This window comes from Paramisgurnus dabryanus, chromosome 8 (assembly GCF_030506205.2).
Source record: "Paramisgurnus dabryanus chromosome 8, PD_genome_1.1, whole genome shotgun sequence".
Taxonomy (NCBI): domain Eukaryota; kingdom Metazoa; phylum Chordata; class Actinopteri; order Cypriniformes; family Cobitidae; genus Paramisgurnus; species Paramisgurnus dabryanus.
The window spans coordinates 21960704-21982914 of record NC_133344.1 but is presented as its reverse complement, the minus strand read 5'-3'; the positions used below and the strand labels follow the sequence as shown (position 1 = coordinate 21982914).

Genomic DNA, 22211 nt, shown 5'->3' with positions numbered 1-22211 from the left:
ACAAAACCAGTGCACGGGCGTGACATCCAAATGGCTACAAAATGCAGAAAAACCACACAATATTAACACTTTAATCACCCTATAAGCATTTCATTCTTTTCTTTCACACCATTTATTATATAACCACAGGTTGCCATGTATTTGGACTTAGAAATGGACACAGAGCTTCACACCACTGATATTGCATAACATTAAATGCTTAATACAGAAATGGTGACCTACTCATGCATTTAAAAATATTTTTACATCTATTTTTTTATTGAATTATACATATAGTATAGGCGCACTGAAAAACTATAAAATGGTTACAAAACAGACTCTTCTTAGGGACAAATACACATATGGATGGATATGAATACAAAACACTTGAATGCCCTCTTGTGACATAAAAGGTTCACTGCGATTATCTCTGCTGATGTCAATACATATTAGCATCTTTGGTTAAAACTTAAAGCATATCAAATATACTCTCTTTAACAAATACCTAGTAAAATTCTGTATCAAATTGAAAACAAATTCTACCTAGACATCTGTGGTCTATTATGTACTAATGTCAGGTAAAGTTTGTATAGCTTTGTATACTGTTGGCTGTTAAGTCACTTTGGATTAAGCATCTGAAAATGAATAAATGTCAATGGAGGACTAATTTTAAAATACTGTATATAATTTCCATTGTTTATAAGTGCTTAAGGTCTGCAGCATTATAAGTGAAGTAATTAGTGTGCCACTGATTGCAACAACTTGAATTGCTAAAATTATAATATATATTATAATAACAGAAATACTCCCAAGCACACTGGCACCCATCTGCCAATAGTTAATTGAACTAGCCAATCTCCCCCTGAAATCTTATTACAGTCAGTCCCACCCTAAATGCACACCTCTGGTTCAACCGTTGACCAATTGGACCACTTAAACAGAGTAAAAGTTATGAAAGCGCTACAAAACCCCATTAATTATGCTAATGCACGCACAATAATGGGAAGTGTGAGTGTTGGTCTGACAATCTCAGCTTGCCTCTCGTATGACTATCAGTCCAAGATTTTGCCTTAAACTTTTAATACAATCTTCTGTTCATCACACCCAGATAACGAGAGCTTCTCATTGTTACAAGTGAGGTTGTTCAGGAGGAGCAAAGGATCTGTGTCTCCTCCCCATTTTCCTGCTCCTCTGGTTCAAGGATTTCCCAGGTGGAGCTGGATGTCGGTAGGGTAGACTGGGAAGACTGGGATTCAGTGCTCCTGGAAAAACTGGACCGCGTAAGGAAGCCAAATCTAAAGGATTGAGGCAGAAGAAATCAGAAAATTTCAAAATCTGTGAAACAAGGGGATTTTCTAGGGCTTTATTGCATTTTTCTGCATTTCCAAAACTACCCGGACGCTTATGCATTTACGGTGAAATGAAAGAATAAACCGATATGTGGAAATGAAACTTTTATTTTTGGTCTTAGTACTGATGTTAAAAGTAGACAAACATCTGTCTAAACCTTGTTAAACTTTCACAATCGAGTCAAAAAGCAAGGCCTACTGTTGTATGAACTTACAGGTTTCTGATGCGTGATTCTTGGGGCCTGTTTGTGCTATCAGTCTCATTATCTTCATGTTCCTCTCCGCTCCTCTCAAACAGTGGACCATCGGTTTCATCGCTGTAAAACCAAAAAACCCAGGTGCTCAAAACAGGATCACATGCTAACTTACCACTCCATAATGCAGGATGCTTTTGTTTAACTTACTTGCTACATTCGCTAACAGGTATGCCGAGCATTTTAGACTTGATGACAGTTCTCTGTTTTTTAATAGCAGAGCGCACAGCATCGAGTAAGAAACCTGGACATCTCTCGTCGTTCAGGATTTCCCTGAGGACACGAAGAAACACATGTCCAGATTGAGACAGGGAGTTGACAGGAAGTGACAGATTTAAAACAGAAAGTGCTGATATGAATGACTATAGCGCTTCACTATTTATGAAAACAACATCCATTGAAAATATACCAGATTTTTTTAAATACTGACTGAGTTAGATTGAAATCAAACTTTTATATTGATAATTATGAGACTTTATCCTAGATTTCACAGACAGGGTTAGCCTACATTTTGTTCAGTCTCACCTTTGATAATACGCAAGTTCTTCTTTCACTAAAAAGAGATTGGCCTTCAACTCGTTCCTCTCAAAAATCATGTCCCGTACTTCCTGCTTGGTAAAACATGGCCGATTTGGATCTTTCAAGTCAATGATCATCTTATCTGTGAGGTCAATGGCCGATTTTTTCTGATGGAGGCAAAGGTGAAAATATATGGGTGTGTGAGTCATACACTATAAATGTTTAACAGTTTTCTAAAAACAGCTGATGATCTGATCTATCACAACATGAATGATTTTCCACACACATTACTATACTATTTAACGGTGTTATTATAACTAGCTCCAAAATGTAATTATAATAATGCATTTAAATACTTTATGGTTTGAACACTCATTATAATTCAAAGTTAAAAGGGACACTCCCCTTTTTTGGAAAATATGCTCATTTTCCAGCTCCCCTAGAGTTAAACGTTTGATTTTTACCGTTTTGAAACCCATTCAGCCGATCTCCTAGTCTGGCGCTACCACTTTTAGCATAGCTTAGCACAATCCATTGAATCTAATTAGACCATTAGCATCGCGCAAAAAATAACCAAAGAGTTTCGAGATTTTATTTATCCTTTTTAAAACTTGACTCTTCTGTAGTTACATTGTGTACTAAGACTGACAGAAAATCAAAAGTTGTGATTTTCTAGGCAAAGTCTTTGATTATTACACCAGAATGAGAGTAAAAAAAACGCAACTTTAATTTTCTGTCGGTCTTAGTACATGATGTAACTACAGAAGAGAGAAAAATATCAAAACTCATTGGTTATTTTTTTGCGCAATGCTAATGGTCTAATCAGATTCAATGGATTATGCTAAGCTATGCAAAAAGTGGTAGCGCCAGACCCAGAGATCAGCTGAATGGATTCCAAAACTGTAAAATCAAATGTTTAACTATAGGGGAGTGTCCCTTTAAATGTCAGAATAAAACATCCCTTTCTAGGCTGAAAGGAAGCTGCATATTTCACTACTCTGAGGGCAAACATGACCTATATTTGCATCAACCGACCAAACGATGTGAGAATGAGGTCTTAATACCACCCAGCATTGAGGAAGTAAGCAAACAGAAACCCAAGCAAACCACAAACCCAATTCCATTCTGCTAGCTGGTTAGTTAGACTAACAAAAAAGGAAATGTGCACAGAGGAAGCTGATGGCTAACCGTATTAGCAGCAGTATGGACGTTGGCTTTCTCTATCTGTGAAATCAGTCGTTCTATCTCCTTCTGTTTCTCACACAGGTCGGCCTCCATGTCAGCTTTCCTCTCCACTGCAGTCTTCAGCTGTGTCTGTATGATGGTCTGCTTGTGTCTGAGCTCTGCGTTAATCTTTATTAACCGATCCTGCTGTTCCTGGAGCTGGAGAACACAAAACAAACATGTTCAATGATACTGCATAATATCAACTGCTTATTTTGTTTCCCTTAACACTAAATGTTGTGAATAAGATAATACAGTTCATGCACTTCTCAAACATTAGGCCCACTCACTTTTTCTTCCAAAACATGTATGTCTAGTCCAGTCAAGATGCAATACAATTAAGGAGGAAAAATTAGATAAATTTACTTGAGACGCAAACTCACAAGAATTGAATTTTAATCAATTATAAACATTTTAAACTAAACTCATCTTTAAAGCCCTCATGAACCGAAGTCGCGACTGACCTTCGTTTTGAAACAAACTGTCACAAGTGGAAAATAGTGGGTGTGGCTTGTGCTTTCCCATTGTGCTTGATTGAATACAGAAAAGTACGCGTTTCATTCAGAAATTAAAATGGAAGCAGACTGACAATTGAAGGGGGCGGAGTAAACAGATGCTCCCGCCCAAGCCGTCTTGCTGACATCATCAGAGAATGATTGCCATTTTCAGATTTTAAAGTTTATGAGGGCACATGAATTTTTTTTACTTGCAAAGATAAATTGAATATTACATTAAAAAAATAAGAATTGTCAGTTTTGATTTCATGGGGACTTGCAATCTACTCCATTACAAACTATGGGTTGAATCAGGGGTGTCAAACTCAGTTTCTGGAGGGCCGGTGTCCTACAGAGTTTAGCTCCAACCAGCCCCAACAAACCTGTCTTGAAGTTTCTAGTTATCCTGAAGACCTTGATTACCGGTAGCTGCATCAGTTATGTTTGATTAGGGCTGGATCTAAACTCTGCAGAGACACCGGCCCTCCAGGAATTGAGTTTGACACCCCTGGGTTAAATGGTTATTTTTTATTTATAATGTTTTGCAAATATTTTTTATTGAAACAGTCCACTGTGTGCAGGTTTGACCAGTTCCATAACCAAAGTAAAACAAATATCAGTTTTAAATGATAACATCTGAAAACCAGAGTGCCTTAAGGCTCAATATAGTTCATGAGGAACAACATATTGTTGGCTGCGACAAAGGGCGTGTCTGTTCAGCTTTGCGTGTTTATTTTGTGTCACAGGTGCAGTGTGGGTGACACTGTTGACACTGTTTTATTCAACAAACATAACCTTGATGTTGCAAAAGCTATGTCTACAAACATGTTATAGGTTGAAGGCTATAGACATAGTTATGATTTATTTATGAAGAACCCAGTGTTAAAGAATGAATGAGAGATTGAGACTCTCAATGCATTTGTAATGAAAAAGCAGATTCATACCGCTTCGATCTCTTTGGACATGTTGGAAATCTCCTGAACTTTCGCTCGTATGTCATCACGCTGCTTATCGACCACCTCCTTCAGCTTGAGCATCACCTCTCGCTCCTGCCGCTGCGTGCGGTCTAGAAGAAAGATGAAGAGAGAACGGTCACTCTTTATTGTCAGAAACCTCATGAACACTGACTCACTCCCTGATGTGGGAACATACAAGTACCATCTCCTTTACATGGTTTTTATGAAACTATATTAGTAAGTGTCACACGGTATCATGCAAAAGTGTCAGGTTTTAAATTATGATCCCATCCTAATCGATCCATTGAGAACATTTATGATTTGGTTTTAGATGCACTATATTGCCAAACTCCTCCAAATCATTGAATTCAGGTGTCCCAATCACTTCCATGGCCTCAGGTGTATAAAATCAATCACCTAAGCATGCAGACAGCTTTTCCAAACATTTGTGAAAGAATGGGTCGTTCTCAGGAGCTCAGTGAATTCAAGTGTGGTACAGTGATAGGTTGCCACCTGTGCAATAAGTCCATTCCTGAAATTTCCTCACTACTGAATATTCCAGAGTCAACTGTTAGACCAGTAATATTATAGCAAAATGGAAGCAATTGGGGACAACAGCAACTCAGCCACAAAGTGGTAGGCCACATAAAATCACAGAGCGCACAGTGCGCAGAAGTCAATACTACAGACCTCCATGGCCGAGCAGCTGCATCCAAGCCTTACATAACCAAGGTCAAGGTCACTTGCCGGACTGCATTGTGCCAAGTGTAAAGTTTGGTGAAGGGGGGAATAGGGTGTGGGGTTGTTTTTAAGGACTTGGGCTTGGCCCCTTAGTTCCAGTGAAAGGAACTCTTAAGGGCGATTTATAGTCGTGCGTAGGTCCTACGGCGTAGCAGCGACGGCGTAGGTTCCGCGTCGGTTTTCATTTATACTTGTGCGTCGCCGTCCGCGTCGACGTGCAAAGACACGCGAAACCGCTGGTTGGCAGTAATCACGCGTGTAACCACAGTAGCAGCAGAAGTCGTCACAGAAGAAGAAGCTAAGCAAGTTAACCCACAAACGAAGAAAAAATAGCAACTTGTTGTGTATAATTTGAGAAGACCAGCAATGATGTAAGTAAATAAACAGCGACTTATGTTGCAGTTTTAGTTAAATCACTCCTCAACTTGGCTCATCTTTGTTTTCACCGTCTCAACCGGAAATACCTATGACGCAGTTTTTTTACCTGACGGGAGGGGTTCTGGTGGACCAATCACAGAGCTTGCGGTCCGCGTAGGTCCGACGCGCTGTTAGGAATTTTGTGAGGTGCGCGTCAGGCTACGCAGAGCTACGCACAGGCTACGGATAGCCTACGCCGTAGCTACGGCGTAGCACCTACGCACGACTATAAATCGCCCTTTAATGCTTCATCATACCAAGACATTTACGTCAATTTCATGCTCGCAACTTTGAGGGAACAGTTTGGGGATGGTCCCTTCCTGTTCCAGCATGACTGTGCACCAGTGCACAAAGCAAGGTCCATTAAGACATGAATAAGCAAGTTTGGTGGGGAGGAACTTGACTGGCCTGCACAGAGTCCTGACCTCAACCCATATTAAACCCCATTGATTAAGAATGGGATGTCATTCAGGTTCATGTGCATATAAAGGCAGGTGTTCCAAAACTTTTGCCAATATAGTGTAATTCAAGTATTTTAAAATGGTAAATCAATGTTATTACACCGTTGTTGGTTATAGTAATGGTAATTACATGTGATACCGGAATTGCACCGTGTTAAATGTGACTCGGTCTGTGATAACCCAGCTTAAAGTCATTTTTTGGAATTTACAGGGATTTCAGAAAATAACCTGAATGTGTTTAATATTGACAGAGTAAGATCATGTCAAAGATCGATTGAAATTAATGAGTGAAATCAAAGTTTAATGCTCCTAATCTCATAACTAGATGAGACTTTAGCATGGATTTCACAGACAGGGACACGAATATGACTTTTACCCTCTTTCGAGTGCGTGCATTGCAATCGGTTCAGAAGCTCCTGGTTTTCTTCCTTTAGCAGTTGCACCTGAGCCTGCAACCCATCAACAGTCTGCTTCAGTTTCTGCTCTTTCTGATGCCAGTCCTGTAACAAACCAGAGCGGTTTTATTTACCCGTTTAATAAATCACATGGTTTCAAAAACATTAACATGAAGACCATGCCATATTAACAACAGCACTTGACAGCAAACTTGTTTTGAGTTTAGGTGTATCATTTGGCTGATGAACCATAATGATTTCTAAATTACAGTGATAAACACATCAAAGTACCGCGAGAGCGATTAAAAAACATATCTTTGAATCGCTCTCGCGGTAGTTTGATGTCATTCGCCATTAGTCTGCGCAGAACTGCATGAAGACGAATACACCACGTCGCTCACGCAAAACGACACAATTTTTTAACGTAATCGGCCAACGATTACTTAAACAGATTTATGAGTCAGCCACAATCTCTTATAATAGTATGTGCATTCTAAATTATATATAAAATACAATGTATTACAATGTTATTTCATAAGCATTAATGCGAACACCGCTGTAATATGCATCACTACGCAACGATTTGCTGGTCTTTACAACCGCTACATGTCGATCTTGTTTTCGTACTCTTACCCGACTGTCAGATGTGGTGGTGTTCGTCTCATCACAATCCTTCACGTGTCGTTTCTTCTGCTGTTGTACGTGTATCGTCTCAAAGGCCTTCAGTAGCTCCTCTTCTTTACATTTATGAGCTTGATTTCTCGCCGCGAAACTTTCCAAAAGCTCCAGTACTTTCACTATCCGAGTCACCAGACCCTCCACGCTTTCCTTGCCATAGTTGTCGATAATTTTCTCCACCTCCAATCCCACCACTTTAGCGATTTCATACACATCGTCCACAGTCATGGACGAAAACGTCTTCTCGAAACACGAATTTGTTTTGATGGTGTCATTTTGGTTTTGATCGACGTAGGTCTCCATGTTGATCTGCACGCGACAACTGAAAGTCAGTAGAGAAGTCAGATGTGTATGTCGCTTCGCGCTTCAATCCAAACGTACATTTTTCTCAGTTTCGCTTTTGACAAACGTACGCATTTTAGTGTAACGACATATATAACAGTGACGGGCTGCTGATACGCTTCAATAAATATCAGCGAATTGTAAGCAAGCAGACATGTTTAGCGAGTGCTAAGCTTTGCGTGTCCTGACATGGAGATGAGCAGTCTACACCCTCCGCACCAAAACGCGTGGGAAGTTGGCCAGGGTATGTTTGCATAATGCTTCATAGAAAATAGCATAACAGAGGTACATTTATGACAAGCCCACAGTGTTTGTTTGCCATGGTTGTTGTCTCCTCCTCTTCTAACCAATGCAACATGAGAGCTTAAAGGTACCACGTGCCTCATGACTGAGGTGCATGCAGATCTAGTTTGTCATTACTCTCTATAGATAGTTCAGCTCTTGTTTTTACGTTTAGGTGATATTTAACTTCATTTTATGAAATGACTGAAGTGACAAGAAGAGTATATTCTCATAAAAGTTGTAACCTTTATTTAAACCCAAACTACAATGTACAACAGATGCACGACATAGTGACAGGGTACAGACAAATTACTCCAGATTTATAAAAAACACAATGAAAAAAGGTTCAGATATTTCTAAGATTAGAATTAATAGTTTAAGCTTACATCTTGCAGACAAAGTATGCTTTCAGCAATGTGAAAAATCAATTCAATACCCAACTCAATTACATTAAAGCAACAAACAGGTTGACAAGTTAATAGTTTTAAACTGTTTGCATTACTGCAAACTGAAGATTTGAAGAAAGAATACAGTACAAAAGCATTGCTTTATCCTGTTGGGTGCTTGTTCAAAATACAGTCATAGTCTGTGGTATTATGCGTACATGTCCTCACGGTCAGCATTGTAAATTTCACCCTCCTGCAGTGAGGCAAAGTTAAGGAAGTGAGATGGTCGGTGAACTTCATGGTAGAACTCTTTCGGGTTGGCCAACTGCAGATCATACTTCATGTTGGGATCATGACGAACACCTAGAATAAGGATGGAAAGGGTTAAAAAAGCTTTAAGAGTCATCTGATAATCTTCCCCAAAGTATTAAAAGGAAGTTTAAATAATTTCAATTGCATCTGAATTTGAATAATAATGCTGTGTTTACCCATAAAGTTGTAGTTCCAGGAAACCTGTCCAGGCACCATGAAGAATCCCAGGAAACGGTCAGACAAGAGCATCTGTACTCTCTCATAGTGAGAAGGAAGATAACCCTTGGGGTTGTTACCCTTATCTGTGTTTTGCCTACCCCACTCATATCCACTAGGAGTCAGCTTGTAGGCAGTCAGAGTGCAGGAACCAGGTGTGAAACTAGTCAAGAAAAATCAGATTTGTATGTGTGAATCCAGATATCAAACCATAAGTTAAGATAACACTATAAAGAAATGTGTTGAGGTGTACCTGCAAGTAATAATGATGGTCTTCTCGCCATCCCAGGATGGGTTGTCAGCCATGACCTTTGCATGGGTGGTGACGTCTTGAGGAGAGAGCTGGGGTGATTCATTGGGCTGTGTATGGACCCATCCAAGTGGCTCCATTTCCTAAGCAGAATCAACATGGCAAAGAGACTTATTTAAGATTTGATGATAGAGAGTGCTGACCCTAAATCTAACACAAGTCTTGTTTTTGTGTATAAAATCAATGAATACCGACCTTCAAGTACTCATGTTGTGGCAGTTGGTTGGGGAGGTGAACGGTCTGATGTGTACCCCACTGCGGCACCATGACTATGCAGCGAATCTCCTTTACCTGAGGGTTATCTGGAGGACTGGTTCCATATAGATACCCTGCAATCTAAAGTGCAAGAGATCAAATATCAATACAATTTTTCGAATTAAGATCGAAAATAACATCACTCAGACACCATTTTTAACTCCTAACCTGAGCACGCAGATCTGAGATGCAGATGAACTTCTTCAGAACGTTCTTGGGCAGGATGTAGGTGTAGCCGGTCTCTTTGATGTCATCCGATGACACGTAGATATGGTTGGTTCGTAAGTGCAAATTGGCAGCAGAGATGGCCCTGTAAGATTAGTAGACATTTTGAGGAAGATGGCCAAGCAAATTTAAGTAACTAAAAGACCAGAACAGCCATCCATACCTAACTCTCCATTCAGTTTTGGATGAGAAGGTCTGTGTCTCATAGTTGCTGGTGGTGGAGGTGATGATCTCATCTCCGTGTTTGTTGACCGTACGTGTCTGTGTGGCCGTTAGCTGAGACTGCTCCTTGGTCTGCTTCTCAATCTCGGCTATCTGCTGCCTCTGCTGGGATGGAGCAGAGATCTCCATACCTAGGATGATGTCCCTGATTTCAGACTGAGTCAATGATGCCACGTTCACACTGTGAATGAAACAAAATTAAAAGCTTAAGAACACAAGCACTTTTTAAGTCCCACATGAAGACTTAATGGTATTTAATTGTCTGCAAAGTCAACACGTACTTGTTCTTCTTGCCATAGTCAGCCAGGATGAGATCTTTGAGCTGCACCTCAACTTTGATCCACTCTTCATCAGTCAGAGTGGGCCAGATGTGGTGAGGCTCAGTGATGGTGGTCTTGTCAGGCTTCAGGATGACTTTGGCACGGTCGTTGTTCACATGAAGTGCTCTCAGGATTAAGATCAGACGAGAGAATGCCTATAAGGAGGAAGATACTAGTTTAAGACTTCATAGTAATGGCCCTCAGAAGCTTCTACATGCTTAAATTTGATTAAGAAAGAAATAATAGTAAAGAGCTGCACTTACAGTGTAAGAGGAGATAGTCTTGAGCCAGTCATCATAAAGATTGAACAGGACCATCTGAGGTTCTGTGGCTTTCAGAATGAGGTCTCCAAACTTCTCCACCTTCAGACAGGCCTGGAAAGGCAGTTGTAGCTCAGAGCCTTTGATTACAATGTTGGGGAAATCCAGCAAGTGCACCTAAAAAATTAAAAGCACAACCGTTAACGCGATAAAGTTCTCTGTATTTTGGCAAATTAGTTTTCATTATATAACACAGTTTGACGATAGTGGGGGTTTCTAACCTCAAGTGGATCCAACATTCCCTTCCTGGTTACAATAATCTGCTTGGGCTGCTCTTCAACAGGCAGCGATCGGATAAGAGCAGCCACTTCTTCAGCAGTCTTCCACTTAGCCAGCTGCAAAAGAAAACCAATTAAAATGCATTACTCTGAAAATTCATGCAGACCACTGCCTGAAGACAAGCAACCATATGGTGAAATCAAACAAGACTGAGAAATTAGACTGACCTGTCCAAGACGCTTTTGTCCTGCCCATACAGATGTGTGAATGATTTTCAGGAAAAGCTGTCCAGTTCTGGGGTTGAAGATGAAAATGGCTCCATTGATTGGTTTCGTGGTCAAGTTGCCTTCAAAGGTCTAAAACGGGTATTGAGAAACAAACCTTTATAAACATCAATCTTGATAAGGCATTTTATCTATATGTTGCGTTTACTTGCCTTGTGGATGGTGACTCTGTACACATTGGTGTCATCCACAAACCAGATGATCTGGTTAGAGAAAAGCTCTCCATAGTTCTGTGAAGACAAGTAAGGCTCAGTGGGCTCTGAAGAGTAGAGTTGCAGACCCTTTCGGATACGTTCTCTCAGCACATACAGAGCCGGGTTGGCCTTCATTATCTTTGCCATGGCCTGCTGGATCAGAGGTTTTGCTCCAGGAAACCAATTTCCATAACCACTGCAATCAGAAAAATTAAAAATCAATAAAGAAATAATAGGATATTGATTCCCATCCTTTTTTCCTACACAGAGAAAGCTATTAAAGGGATAAAAGGGTCATTTTCCAGCTCCCCTAGAGTTAAACTTTTGATTTTTAGGACTTGTCACATGGCTGCAGCAGGCATAGGGATATTACGCACTGCCCGAATATAGTCCCCTTGGTTACGTACAATAGCAGGGGACTATTTTTGGGCAGTGCGTAATATCATTTCGCCTGCTGCAGCCATGGTACGGCAGCAAAGTCCTTGATTATTACGCCAGAATGAGAGTATAGTTCCTAGCCATATCTGCCTAGAAAATCTCAACTTTTAATTTTCCGTTGGTCTTCGTATACGATGTAACTACAGAAGAAAAAAGTAGTTTAAAGCTAACAGTCTACTTGATGATTTAAGACACTGACCTGTGCAGATTGTATGCCAGATCAATGGCGATCAGGACTCCGGTGGGTGATGGGTAGATACTCATGTTGTCTGTGGTGTAATCCAAAAACTTAGCTCTGGCATATCTCTCAATGTCATGGGAGTCATAATCACCCCATCTGAGCTGAATGTCAATCCAATACTTCTGTGTGGTGGTGCTGTCCATAACATCCCTATAGAAGACCACAAGAATCTATTTATCATACCATAATAAATCATGATATTAACTGGCATGTACAGGATACCAGGGTATAAAACTTAAAAGCTGATATTTAGTAACATATATATTTCATGTATTCTTGACATACTTAGAATCTGCCAAAAGTGAAGGACGTGAGACGTTCCACTTGTAGGACGCAAACAACAAAATGTCAGCACAGGAGGAATTCATCTTATATGACTTTCTGGGATGGATCGTCTCTTTCTGGACAGTCTCTATTTCCAGAGCATCCAGCTCTTGGTCAAACACCTACACATAGCAAACAGAAGCTTACTGATAGTACAACTCATAATAGTTCAATTGTTTAACAGCTTAGGATAAAGTCTGACAACCAAGTATCACTTCAGTAACACCCCCAAAGAAACAGAGTTTATTGGTTAAATAAAAACTGGCAACCTTCTTTGCATAATAGTTTAAAAGTTGCCTGGACACATCCTTACCTGACAAAGATCCATGACGACGCTCTCATGAATCTTCTGCCACAAGTGAGCTCTGAAGATCTGGATCAGAGAGATCTTGAGGGTTGGAATTTTACCATGCATGAATATTCCAGTGAGATCCAGCTGCACTTGGAAACCCACGTACACCTAAAAAGAATGTGATTGTATAAATACAGGGTGTTTGCTATTATTGTCTAAGCTCTACTGCATCAGGCAGACATACATTAGCTCTGTTGATGGTAGGTGACCACCACAAAGTGAATCGTCGGTTAGGAATCTGGTTCAGACCAGATCTCTGAGCATTGGTGAGTTTCTTCCATTTCATGGACTCCTCAAAACCGCTGGCCTTCTCCCTAAAGAAGATTCAAGTAACACACGGTAAGAAAACATTTTGGCAAAAACAACAACTACATAGGTGAACCATGAAGAGGCTTACCAGAAGAGACCCTCCCAGGTGGGGAAATAGGTTCCCTTGAACAGTGTGTGCTCGAGAATGCCCTCTACTCCTCCAAGTGCCTGAATCATGTCTGTACGGTAGTTGTTCAAATTCCACAGTTTCCCATCATGCCTTTGGTGAGTCCACCAGAAAGGATTTTGCTTCAGCACCTAAAACACATTTAAAAGCTTTTAACACAACACCAAGAAATGTGTGTAAACTCTAGAATCACTTTAACACCCAAAGATTGATTTCCATGTAAGGAAAGAGCTTTACTTGGTACTGCTTGAAGTCTGTTCTGACTCTCCAACCCTTGTCATAGGCAAGAGTGTGCCTGTCCTTTTGGAAGAGGGTGTTAATACGAGGAATGCCTCTGTCCCAAGAGTCCTCCAAATCCTCCAGTGTCAAACGTCTGAATGATAATCAAATACATATTAGGAGGGGTAAATACATAAACATTGTGGGGATTTAAGGAGTTTTTTGCCTGTAAGGACGGTACCTGTTTTGAGCAATGGCCTCTTGACGCTTAAGTGCATATTCAGCCCAAACTCTTTGGGAGTCAATAAACTCGCTTTCCCATGGTTGAATGTACCGATACAGATTAGGAATCAACTGATCTTCTTCGTGACTCATACCAGAACGGAAATGAGTGATGCCCACGTCCGTCTGTTTGGACCACCTAAGAGTACACACAGAAATGTATTTTGCTTTATTGCACATCCACAAATTCAGACATTTCAATGGATACCATATCATTATACTTTCTTAATGCTGAATTGAGCCTGGGATACACTGCACAATTATTGGTTGTCCCAGACGAAAGATTGCCATCGTGAAACAATCGTCAAGATCTCTGTGATCGTGGCTCTGTATCGGTGGTCCCAAGTCGTACAGTGAGAGGGGTTCAAAGACGGACATTTCCCGGTCTTGCGTCCAAAGATAGCCTACGATACTTTTCTGACAGTTTCAGAAATTCAGCATGATCACCGCACAGTGTGTAAGCTGTTACGACCTGCGTACTGGTATTTGTTAACCACAAGCGCATGCTGGTGACGTTGCGCTAACGTGTGACGCAGCCGCCGAAGCTTCCGTGTCATCATCGTACAAGTCTACATGCTTTTCGTACCCAAGTTTAAACGATCAATGTCGCAAAGTGTGATAAGGTAATGATCTTATAGGAGTGCAAAAATCCTGCAGTGTATTCCGGGCTTTAGACATAATGGTAAAAATATTAAAGCCAATGACTTACCTCAAATCAGACTGTGGAATCAGTACATGACCCATTGAAAGCATTCCCAGTCCTCCCAACTCTTTAGGGGTATAAAATACCACAGGGGGGAAACGACTGGGCATTTTTGAGTTCAGCCCAATTTTGATACGAGTTTGGATCTTATTCTCACACTTCACCAGAAGGTCAAGGAGCTCCTGCGTGTTTACCACAGCTTCGCGGAAGTAGGTCATCAGACCAATCAAAGCGGTGTTCCACTTGTTCACGATCTATGAAGATTAATATTATGTAAACCATGTGCAGAAATGGGTAACACCATTAATAACAATTTCATATAAACCAAAATTTTACAGTTCATACCTTGGTGAAGGTCGTGGACCCAGAGGCCATCAAAATCTGTCGCACTCTGTTGTGGAACCTTTGCATCGACTCATCATCTACCCGCAGGAAACACTGTGCTGTTCTCTCCTTTGTTACCTAAAAAAAGCACACAAAGAGTTACCTCCAGCTCATTACACAAATGTGTTGCCTTCAATTTAACTCTTTCACCGCCAGCGTTTTTAAAAAAAGTTGCCAGCCAGCGCCAGCGTTTTTCATGATTTTCACCAAAGTTTAATGCCTTCCAGAAAATGTTCTTCTTTAAATATATAAACATACAATATACCAAATGAAAGAGCAGACCCTCTGCTTTCAAACAAAAAAAACCGTTTCATCCTACCTTTAGTGGTTCTTTTGCAATCAGCTTTTGAATATGGGTAGGTTTTTGCAAAAACACCATATTTTGAGCAAAAAGCAGAAATAACTCAATTTTTATGACGGACTTTTCATAGACATCCATTCAGAGCGATCTTTAAAACAGACACGGACATGCAGCAGCTTGGCATAGGGAAATACTTCCGGTTTTAAAAAGTTGCGGAAGGGCGCCACCTGGTGGATAATAGCGGTATTGCGGAAAGACGGAATATCTCGTCATTGGCGGGGAAGCGTTTTCTCTTAATTGACGAGAAATCTCGTCAATGGCGGGGAAAGAGTTAAGGGTGCAATCTTATTTACCTCATTCTGCAAATTCCAGACACCATCTTTGTGTGTAAACTCCTCATAGCTGGTGCGGCACTTGGGCAAGATGCGACACTCAAAGCCACACATGTTGAATAGCAGGTTAGGATTGTCCTTGCTGTAGACTGACACAAAGCTGTTCTCCCACTGAATTGTGGTCACGGAACGGGGAAGGCGATTCTTGATGTCCCAGAACACAGCACGCCCCCTGACAGACACAAATCAATCACGTTTAATTTTGAACATACAGTTCAACAGTATATATTTTATAATATAAACATCTGAAGTGCTTACAGATTCACATCATGTTTCATAAGCCTCATCCTAGCATCCCTGGGCCAGCATTTCTTATTGTTGTAGCCCACAATGTTTTCATTGTTGGGGTCGGGGTGCTCAGTCAAGTACCTCTGGATCAGATCTCTTGCCTCGTCAGCAGAGAACCTAAGTATAAGAAAACCAAAATATTAATATATACTCTTTCAGTTTTTAATAAAAATGTTTCCAGCACCGCAATAGTGTGCAGTTCCAACCTAAAGAAGATGTGAACGCGATCTATGTATCTGCAGTAAAGCCGGATCGGATGGGCACTCTCCGTGACCGTGTCCTGGAAGCTGAGGAAGTCATTGGGCATTTGAGGAGGTCCAGCCATCTCACTGGCTCTGTGCAGACCCAGGACCAGCAAGTCCATGACCAGCCCGTAATACTGCACAATGAAAGAGGCAAACTGCAAGCCACGGATGATACCGTAAGAGTTGGTATGGTTCATGTCCTGTAAAGAGAAAGAGCAGCAGGCTAAATCAAACGCGTTTCAAATAAACAAAACTATGCAATTCAATTTTACAAGTGCACAGAAATGAAATTTAAGTTTGATAAATATGTGCAAGAAGCAAACCTTATAATTGATGACAACGTTGTTTTTGGCTGTCATGTAATCAGCAATGTTGTGATCCACAATGAGACGCAAAAGCCTGTTCAGCAGTGTCAAGTCAATCTTCTCATACATCTTCTCGAAGCGAGACTCCAGCATGACGTTACACTCGCCCTCTCCTGTCTCCCACACATCCTGCAGGTTATTGATTCCTGTAAGGAACATTCAAAATTTTGACCAATTCTCTGGTTAGATTAACAAGACCAAACACGTGACGTTAGGTCACATTCTAAACAAACCACCAATGTCTAAACAAAAATCTCAAAATCTTTTATTACTTGTACTCTATATAAATGTATAGGCCAGTGTGAAATCTACACTGACCTTGGCACCATTTGTACACCAGCAGTGGAGGAGGCTCTGTATCAGCTGGTTTAATCCAGGGTGGGAAAAGTCGACGTTTATCTGCCTCATACCACAAGTACTGATCCAAGTACGCGTCTGTGATCTTCTCCAGCGGTTCGACATCATAAACTGGTACAAGGTGACTGTAAAGGTCCATGAACTCAATACCCACCTACAATGGAAAGCACCACTTTAGATGCAAGATAGGACCAGGAACAGGCTAGGAGGGCCATTATCATTGTAACGCAAGTATACTGAAATACTGAATGTGTGCTAACCTCTTTAAAGGCTCTTTGAGTGAGGAGGTGACGTTTGATTCTGGACAAAGCCTCGTGAGGGTTGTCATAGGCTTGCTCAATCAGACCCAACTCCTCACGCTGTGACTGGTTAAGTCTCGACTTCACACTAAATAGAGGAAATGCCAAGTCAGACAGAGAAATTTAAAACTTTCCACCTTGTAAATCTGTTGAACCTGCCATGTCTAACCTGTAAGCCTCTTTGAGTCTCTCCAAAGCCAGGATGAGCAGCTTAGTGTCGTGTTTATACGAGAGGGGAGGAAAGGGGATTGGGGAGAACCTCCGACTCTCCAGCCAGTGCACTGTGGTGGTGTAGATGGCCACGGCCTCTTCAGCTGTGATGTAGGGCCCATCCTACAAGAGATTATTCCTTATTGTATGCTTTCATAAAAATATTAACAATAAACTAAAAATAAACTTAAGAAAAATACCTTCAGGTAATTGTGTTGCCTCTCTTGCTCTGCCTTTAGGTAGAGTCGAGTGAGACGGCCCAAGTTCTTCTTGCACACCGTTTTATCCACAGTGGCTCCTCGCCTGATTCTTTCACGGTTGTAGTGAGCAGTGTTGGTCCACCAGTCAGCCTTGGCCTTCACATAACGGAGGATCATGTTCTCAATAGGAGTTGGAAGACCTGGAACCTGAAATGACACCCAACATTTTATTATAATTAACAAAAGCATCATATGATGTGGATAGACAATACGTCATGTATTGAATGTATACCTTCCAAGGGATGTTGGCCTTCCAGCATCTCCATGACTCACTGAGATGCTGCAAGATGGTCCTGGCCTTGTTCTGCTTTATGCCCTCGGGCATCATGTCCAGGATGTCGTGCATCACAGCAGCTCTCAGCTCCAAGTCAAAGTGAGATTCCACACGCTGTTTGGTCACAGTCTTGGCAACACCCTTGGAGTGTCGACCTGAAAGACATAAACCAGTTATTACATGCCTTCCTAAATTATAGTATTAACATATGAACAAGCAAGAATTTACCCTCAAACTGCCTGGCCAGAAGGTTGCCAAGCCACCTCTCCAGAAGAGGCGTGATGCCTCTCATGAAGAACAGCCAGACTCTCCATCCTGGAGCCCAGAATCCACAACCTGGACCTTTTCCAACTGGGCCCTATAAATATAATCAGCCACCTTAGATACAAGCTATAGCACCAATTCTAAAATAGTAACACGTACTGGTGATGCATTGTGACATGTTTAAAGGATTTGGATGTTACTCACTGTGTTGAAGCGGTAATAGATGAGATGCTTCAAATCTTTGCACATTCTGATCTGCCTCATGAGCTTGTACTTGTAGCGGTACATGCCTGTCAGCTGACCCACATGGGCGAAAATGTACTGCAGCCCATCAGCCAGCTACAGCAAGAAACAAATACAGAATACTGAGATGCTGTTCATCATGATTTTCACAGAATTGCATTCATTCCACACATACCTGAAAAGAATCAACGTTCCCAAGTCTGTACTGCACATGGCTGTCCACCACAAGCTTGCTCAAACGAAGAACCTCACGGCACAAATGGAACGCATTCCCGAATCGGGACTTCTTACGCTCCTTTGTTGTGAGGGTCTTGACGGGCTTCAAGTTAAAGTTGTAGTCCAAGTGCAGGTAGTTGAGGTTCTTTCTGTGAATCAAGAGGTTCAGCATGTTGTACCCCTGTCGGCACACCTGGAGGCCGACCTCCACCCAGTCCAGCTTTGTAGACTGGAAGAATTTGGTGGCTTTGAAGGAGCGGAACAGGTATCTGAAACAATACGAACACAGATCCATTGTTATACTCCAAAGTTAACGGTTCCATACATGCTGAACTGAAATCGAACATCTATGTCATTGCTTACCTCTTTTTCTGCGCCTTAGGGGGTCTGTGTTTTAATGCATTCAGCACATAGTATTTCAAAAGCTTCTGGTAGGACACTCGCACCTTCACAGGCTGGCCTGCAGGACAGTGCTCACGATACCTAAACACAAATCAAACACAACTCTCACATAAGTCTTTCATTCTTCAGTGTTCCAAAACAGACCTCACATAGGTAACAAAGCCAAATGTGATTCTCCAAACTAACCAGTTTTTGATGAGAGGAACATCAATGGCTCGTCTGGTTCTTCCTGATCTCATATTAAATGGACGGGGTGCCCACAACAACGCAATTCCATTAGCAGTGTTGTCTGTGTACAGGGGTGTCTCCTTCAGAAACGGCTCAACGTACTCGGGTAGTTCAAACTCCTCATCGTCATCTGGCAATGGCTCTTGGCTCTGTACACAAGAGGCTCAATTAGCATTTTTGGAAATAAGGATATTATTACATATCCTACAGCTACCTAATCTTGTACTCACTTTGACAGAGTGTCTGTGAGAGATGGGGTTGATCAGAGGGTCAAAGTAGAACGCAGGTAGATCAGGATCCTCCGTCTTAATGAACACCACGTTGGGTGTGTGGTACCTACGCAGTGATCACAAATCAGTAGCTTAGCACATGTAACTGAACAGAATAAAACCTGAGCTTAAAGCACAATGACATTTCATACCAGGTGAGGTGCACATGATGTGGCAGGTTGTTGTACAGGTAAGGGAATGCAATTTTATATTCTGTCCTGATAGGCTGCCTGATGATGATCTTGTTGATGTCATTGAATTCATTCCAGTCTTCGTCCCTGTAAAAAGGCAACACTTTAAACCTCCGGAGAACCGAAAAGACACAATTGACTTTGCTACAGAATGAAGAGATAATACTTACTGGAGGTTCATGTCTCTAACAAGGGGCTCAAATTTGGGCCCCCCAGGAATGGCCATGTTCAGAGCTTTAGAGGTGAAGAAAGCCTTCAAGTCAAACAAGTAGAAGTAGTTGTCATCCACCAAATCTGTAAGCAACTGATTGGCCAATCGGTACAGAGTAGACATCATTGGCAAAGTGAACTGCCAGCGTCTGTATGTGGTCCCATTCACATATCTGTGAAAGGAAAAGATAAGTAATGAGCAAAGAGGAACAAGGAAACCATATTTTTATACTTGTCACCAAAACTCACTTGTTAGAATCTTTCAGGGGTTGATGCTCATAGAGCCACTCAGCAACAGAAGAGTCTTCCTCAGGATCCAGCTCCATCTGGATCGCTTCCAGAGGCTCCACATCCAGAATGTTGTCTGCATAATCCAGCGGAGGTTCTTCATCATCAAATGGGGGGAAACGCATGCGTTTAAAGTGTCGCCTGTCTCTCTTCTCACGTCGCATCATGATCCACATTGAGCTGGTTAAAAAGAAAAAAAATCAATCTCTGGCATAATAAGATGGCAACATAAAACAGATAACGTTATAATAATTAAGATGGCCTGGTGATTACTTACCCCCACTGAGCAATGTATACTGGCTCTATAACCCATGGGATTTCATTTACAAAGGAAATGGCTCCTGTAATGTGGTAAAGTACAGGAACGTCTCTAATCTGCTCCCATGGCATGGGCATGTTCTCCAGCAGTTTGAGCACAGCATGAGGCATATACTTCAAAGCCCTGCAAAAAAAGAAAAAGTAGATATTTATAAAACTACGAACAAAATAATCCTGGATAATTTAAACTGCAAATGTGCCTGCTTACCCAAGGTAGACCCTCTTATCATGACGAAATTTCCTGTTCGTCATGTCACCATGATCTCTGATGATTTTGCGAACGTGCTCGGGTGGCATGTCCTCTTTCTGGGTGTCCACAAAGCCAAATTTCCTCTTCTCCGAGTAGCGCTTCGCCTGCAACTGCTGCCATTTTCGAGCTACAAAAGAGGCATCGTTACGCAAAATTAACACAACAGGTACATTACTATTTAGACAGAGGGTGCAATGTGACAATGATTCATGTACACGCACCTTTCTCTTGCAGTTTCTCCTCAGTCATGTAATCTGGTATCTGAGTAGTAGCAGGAGGTGGTGGAGGAACACCTGGAGGCATCGGCCCAGGAACACCTCTGTAAGGGAACGCAGCTGCCATGGCAGCCTCTACAAAACAAAAAAGGCAAAAATGTGTGAGATTAAATGAGAAAACACGGTTTTACAACACAGTGTCGTTGATTTGCAAATGGTCTCAGCACAAAATTGGTTTAATATCTACAGATAAAGGAAAAAATTAAACCCGCTGAGTCAACATCTACCACAAAAACTGTAAATAAAACACTCCATAAAAAACTAAAAGCAACACTGCAAATTAACAGCATGTGTGTAATACGTAACATCTATGTTTTGGTAAACATACAAACTACAACAAATCTCTAACTTGCCCGTGGCGCCCGAACTGTTTCCTTTTTGCACAGCACCCAGCAGGCCTAACGTTATGTTTTTAAGTTACATTGGATCATAATATTTCCTGCTCAAATTAACATTAAATACACTTAGATATTCTGCAACCCGACTAAACAAATAAATGCGATACTTGTGTAGCTAAACTTCTGCGGTTGTAACAATGCATGTTAGCTTAGCTTAGCCTAGCCTAACCTTATATGATTACACAACAAGCCAACGTTATCAGCAAACAAACATTACCGGAAGTAAAACTGTGATTTTTAAACTTAGCAAATAAAACCACGCCATGTATGTGTATAAGAAAATACCTTATTTAACTTAAAACAATTGAATCCAGTGAATGAGGTTCTCTGCTGGTTTGGATCTGCGGAATGGCGCACAACTAAACGACAGTGCACGTTGTGCGTAAAGGCTTTCGATTCACAGATACGCTTTACGCATGTTCCCGATTCCGCATAAACGGAAATGGTGCTCGCTACGACAAAGAACGTACGGAAATGCGCAGGGAAAGATTTCTTCTTCTTTTATGTTTTTAGGCTCTTGGCAAACCAGATTAAGGTGCCTTTACACCACCTTCTGGTATGGAGGGTGGAATTCAAGTTTTATTAAAGCAACACCAAAGAGTTTTTTTTACCTTAAAATAACGCTTCCAAAACAGTTTCAGTCGTTCATCCACTCTAAACAGGGTGAACAGCACTTTCACATTCGCTTTGCAGCCCTCTATCGACCAAAACCGCACTAAAGAAGTTTCCAAACGTCGGGTAGTGGTCCTGTAGTCCGAGTGAATACTACAAAAACTTGCTTTACGGCAGACCTACAATCCAATCAGAGCCAGCTATGCCTCAGTATTTATGACAGTGGTAATGAACAATTACGCTTCTAACCTGTAGGGGGAGCAAAGAGCCAGAGTTCTTTAGTGTTGCTTTAAAGGGACAGTTTAACCAAAATGAAAGTATTT

At 41.3% G+C, this 22211-nt stretch overlaps 2 protein-coding genes across 2 annotated transcripts; both read right to left on the bottom strand.

The window, feature by feature from the left end:
* Window positions 1-59: 59 nt before the first annotated feature.
* On the bottom strand, window positions 60-8101 carry rilp (Rab interacting lysosomal protein). Its single transcript, XM_065281007.2, has 8 exons — window positions 7423-8101; window positions 6771-6894; window positions 4764-4885; window positions 3290-3484; window positions 2108-2268; window positions 1733-1855; window positions 1544-1645; window positions 60-1274 (listed from the first exon to the last, which is right to left on the bottom strand). The coding sequence occupies exons 1-8, from the start codon at window positions 7768-7770 to the stop codon at window positions 1124-1126; spliced, it is 1326 nt and encodes a 441-aa protein (XP_065137079.1). The 5' UTR covers window positions 7771-8101; the 3' UTR covers window positions 60-1123.
* Window positions 8102-8313: 212 nt separating this feature from the next.
* On the bottom strand, window positions 8314-21709 carry prpf8 (pre-mRNA processing factor 8). The gene is made up of 42 exons (XM_065281000.1): window positions 21562-21709; window positions 20825-20953; window positions 20562-20730; window positions 20313-20477; window positions 19997-20215; window positions 19708-19920; window positions 19499-19624; window positions 19308-19413; window positions 19036-19226; window positions 18811-18930; window positions 18407-18716; window positions 18193-18327; window positions 17953-18082; window positions 17683-17879; window positions 17391-17597; window positions 17150-17313; window positions 16942-17068; window positions 16643-16835; window positions 16283-16470; window positions 15921-16159; window positions 15685-15831; window positions 15388-15598; window positions 14695-14811; window positions 14356-14603; window positions 13606-13785; window positions 13383-13518; window positions 13107-13276; window positions 12894-13023; window positions 12671-12817; window positions 12319-12479; window positions 11992-12183; window positions 11313-11550; window positions 11104-11232; window positions 10879-10992; window positions 10601-10774; window positions 10299-10492; window positions 9959-10198; window positions 9739-9880; window positions 9511-9651; window positions 9259-9398; window positions 8966-9168; window positions 8314-8840 (listed from the first exon to the last, which is right to left on the bottom strand). The coding sequence occupies exons 2-42, from the start codon at window positions 20943-20945 to the stop codon at window positions 8686-8688; spliced, it is 7029 nt and encodes a 2342-aa protein (XP_065137072.1). The 5' UTR covers window positions 20946-20953; window positions 21562-21709; the 3' UTR covers window positions 8314-8685.
* Window positions 21710-22211: the final 502 nt, after the last annotated feature.

Bases quoted from the DNA above. Each gene is read 5' to 3' on its own strand.
- rilp (XM_065281007.2), bottom strand. From the start codon at position 7,770: ATGGAGACCTACGTCGATCAAAACCAAAATGACACCATCAAAACAAAT. The intron at 1,856-2,107 runs GTGAGACTGAAC...TCGTGTCCTCAG, and splicing joins GAACTTGCGTATTATCAAAG to GGAAATCCTGAACGACGAGA. The intron at 1,646-1,732 runs GTAAGTTAAACA...TTGGTTTTACAG, and splicing joins CCTGTTAGCGAATGTAGCAA to CGATGAAACCGATGGTCCAC.
- prpf8 (XM_065281000.1), bottom strand. From the start codon at position 20,945: ATGGCAGCTGCGTTCCCTTACAGAGGTGTTCCTGGGCCGATGCCTCCA. The intron at 20,216-20,312 runs GTAAGTAATCAC...CTTTTTAACCAG, and splicing joins GTATACATTGCTCAGTGGGG to CTCAATGTGGATCATGATGC. The intron at 19,921-19,996 runs GTGAGTTTTGGT...TTCCTTTCACAG, and splicing joins CCCCTGAAAGATTCTAACAA to ATATGTGAATGGGACCACAT.